Below are 3,312 nucleotides of genomic sequence, written 5' to 3'. Positions count from 1 at the left end.
TCATATCCGAACCGTATCCGCTCCGTTAACACCCCTAAGCGGGCGCGAAGCTTTTGTTTTACTCGTTTTCATTACGCTTTCTAACGATTTTGGCCTTTTGGGGATGAAAACATCATTTCCTCCAAATCTCATGTGGCTACAATTTTCCATCCCTGGTTTTATTTATTTATTTATTTATTTTTTGATTTTGAGCAACCCAAACATCACAAAACACCGACAACTGACACTTCCCTCCTTGTTAGTTTTCGTTTTTAGGCCTTTCTCCGCATTTTAGGCCAACCAGGCAGCCCCTAAGTAAGGGATATCCGATAAGCTAACCTCTTGTTGATTCTTGGGCCACACAGGCCTTTAGCCCGACCGAAACGCAAGCCCGTGTAGAGGAAAGTGGTAAAAGTGTAAAACAACCCAAACAGGTGGACGTATAAAAGTCCTATTTGGGCATTCTCCCGGCCGCCAAAGGTAAAAACCCTAACCCTAGCTTCTGATCTCCAACGAGTTCGAGCAATGGAGGCGGCCAGGACCGTGAAGGACGTCTCTCCCCATGACTTCGTCACTGCGTACTCCGCTCATCTCAAGAGATCGGGGAAGGTTCGATCCCTTTCCACCGCCATTCGTTTAGTTTTTTTTGCCCTTTAATTCATGCCATTTGTAGTTGTGTGCTGAGGCTGGTATTTGATTTCTTTACGTTTTTTGTCACTTCTACGTGAAGGTCGTGTGAACATTTGATCTTTTATAGTTAATGTAAAAAAAAATTGATTTTTATAGTCATTTGTACGCCTTAAATCTGTTGGATTTATTGAGCAATGAGAAATTGTGAAACATTGGGCACTCTTAATGCTGTACTACTGAGCTGGCGTTAGCAATTTTTGTTGGATGCATTGCTTATATCATGTGTGCATGCTTTGTCATCAGTTTGATACTTGCCTCTTGGAGATTCTGTTATTCTTACCTTTCTTTTCTTGTTGAGCATTAAAAGTTTAGCGTTCTTTTCTTGTTGAGCCCTCGTGCAAAAATGAGGCCTATTCTCTAAAATATGGAACAAAGATACAATTTCTGAAAGATGGTGGGTGCTTGTTTGATGTTCTCTATTATAGAATTAAGATACGGGCTCTGAAGTGAAGATAACTGCTTTTAAATGTGCATTCAACATCTGAGCTTCTTTTTCATGTGTTATTACTGTCTACATTCTTGAATGTTCGATACTTTGTTAAGATTGCACTCAGTAAATTGTTTGTTGGTTGTGTTGGTGATACTTTGTGTTGGTACATATACTACTACTTGGACTTTCAAGTGAAGCGGAAAAATACAAAACTGGAAATCAACTTCCGCTTATATTTATCTAGGCCTGTAGTTGATGATTATAACTAATTATTGATTATCTTGTTCTTGAGTAGATGGAACTCCCTCACTGGACGGATATTGTGAAAACTGGAAGGTTCAAGGAGCTTGCTCCTTATGACCCTGACTGGTACTATATTAGAGCTGGTATCTTTCTGCCACCTGTTGAGCCTTTTGTCACCTTTACAGATATGGCAAACGAATCCATTATCTCAAATTTGGTACTTATCTATTGCTTATTATCTTGGTGCAGCTTCAATGGCTAGAAAAATCTACCTAAGGCAAGGTATTGGGGTTGGCGGTTTTCAGAAAATCTATGGAGGTCGCAAGAGAAATGGAAGCCGGCCTCCTCATTTCTGCAAAAGCAGCGGTGCCATTGCGCGCCACATCTTGCAACAGTTGCAGGCAATGAATATCATTGAAGTTGATCCAAGAGGGTGAGTCTTGCATTTGTTTAGCTATTTTATCCAAAAATATGTGATTCGGTCACTTGGTTTATGACCATTCATATAACTTTTCTTGTTGTGAAGACCCAATAATTTAAAATCAAGACAAATAAACTTTAGGATAGGTTCAGTTCAAGGATTTTAATTTGAGCTAAAATATTTATGTTTATTGTTAATATCAATTTTAAGATATTGAGTTATCTATTGTTATATTTTATGTCTTTATGACCTGGTAAACTTTATGATAAATTGGTCTTAAATATTACCTACTTTTTTTATGGTCGATTTTTTTTGTTTCTATTTATGTGATTATATTTGCACTGTTACAAAGCCTGTTCATCTATGGATTCATTAAAAATACAGCATTTTTGAAAAAAAAATTGGTACATTCTTCTTATAAGCCATCAAAGTCCAACATGAAGTATTGGTTGCTGTCGCAAGCTATATTGTCGATGAGATCTTCTTGTGTTTTCATACAAATAACACACTTATTTACATTGAATCCCTGAAAAGGTCTCAGATTCTCATATAGTACTATGTTTACATACATCTGGTTTCGCTTGTCTCAAGATACCTGTTTCTTTTAAGGTTTTTTTTCGTGGAAACCACCTTAAAAATAGGGTAATTATACAAAAACTTTCTTTGATTTTCAATTTATACCTAAACCACCTTTAAATTGGGTTTGTGTTGCAATCAATCACCTCCAAGTCAAAATCTCACTAAAACAGCAAAAATAAGCTTAAAAAATTCATGTTCAAGGCTATGTAGCACGGACACGGATCCGACATGGCCATCCGACACGCCGACACGAGGCAAATCCTAAAAAATACATAGGATATGTGTGTTCGACACGTGTGTTCGACACGTGTGTCCGACACGTGTGTCCGACACGTGTGTCCGACACGGACACGACACGACACGACTTCATGTTATGCGTGTCCATGCTTCATAGGTTCAAGGTACATGAATTGTATCCTAACAACACCTAAACATAAACAAAACGAGACCCACCTCAAATGCGAGGTTTTTAGGGGTATTTTTGGGTTTTTAGCGAAAATTTTGACTAGGGAGGTGGTTCATTGCAACACAAACCCGGTGTAAAGGTGGCTTATGAATAAATTGAAAAATAAAGATTTATCCTATTTTGAGGTGGTTTCCAAATAAAAAAACCCTTTCTTTAAATATGATGCAAGTATTTATGACTTCTCTCTCTCTCCCCCCATTTTTTTTGCTTTCTTATTCTATAAATAACCAGATATTTTCCCCTTCTTTCAGTGGAAGGATAATCACTTCCCAGGGAAGGCGGGATCTTGATCAAGTTGCTGGTCGTATTGTCGTTGCACCATGAAATTTGAAACTTTTGTTCGAGTCAATTCCTCGAGAGATATGTGAGTTGAAGAGAGAGGCTTTTTGACATTTGTGTTCTTTTTTACTCATGTAGCTCTGAAATTGAAATCTAATGCAGCCTTTTTTGTGAAAACATGGTTTCTTATATGATTTAGAACTTTGTTATTGCTTGTTCCTCCAA

The 3,312-nt window shown here is 37.7% G+C and overlaps 1 protein-coding gene across 1 annotated transcript; it reads left to right on the top strand.

Moving 5' to 3' along the window:
- Positions 1 to 441: 441 nt before the first annotated feature.
- Positions 442 to 3,312, top strand: LOC109828182 (40S ribosomal protein S19-like). The gene is made up of 4 exons (XM_020395212.1): positions 442 to 588; positions 1,395 to 1,485; positions 1,592 to 1,775; positions 3,060 to 3,312. Exons 1-4 carry the CDS (start codon positions 505 to 507, stop codon positions 3,130 to 3,132), a joined length of 432 nt encoding a protein of 143 aa, XP_020250801.1. The 5' UTR covers positions 442 to 504; the 3' UTR covers positions 3,133 to 3,312.

This window comes from Asparagus officinalis, unplaced genomic scaffold (genome assembly GCF_001876935.1).
Source record: "Asparagus officinalis unplaced genomic scaffold, Aspof.V1 AsparagusV1_Un803, whole genome shotgun sequence".
NCBI lineage: Eukaryota > Viridiplantae > Streptophyta > Magnoliopsida > Asparagales > Asparagaceae > Asparagus > Asparagus officinalis.
The sequence above is the reverse complement of the archived record's forward strand: the minus strand, read 5'-3'. Positions and strand labels throughout refer to the sequence as shown.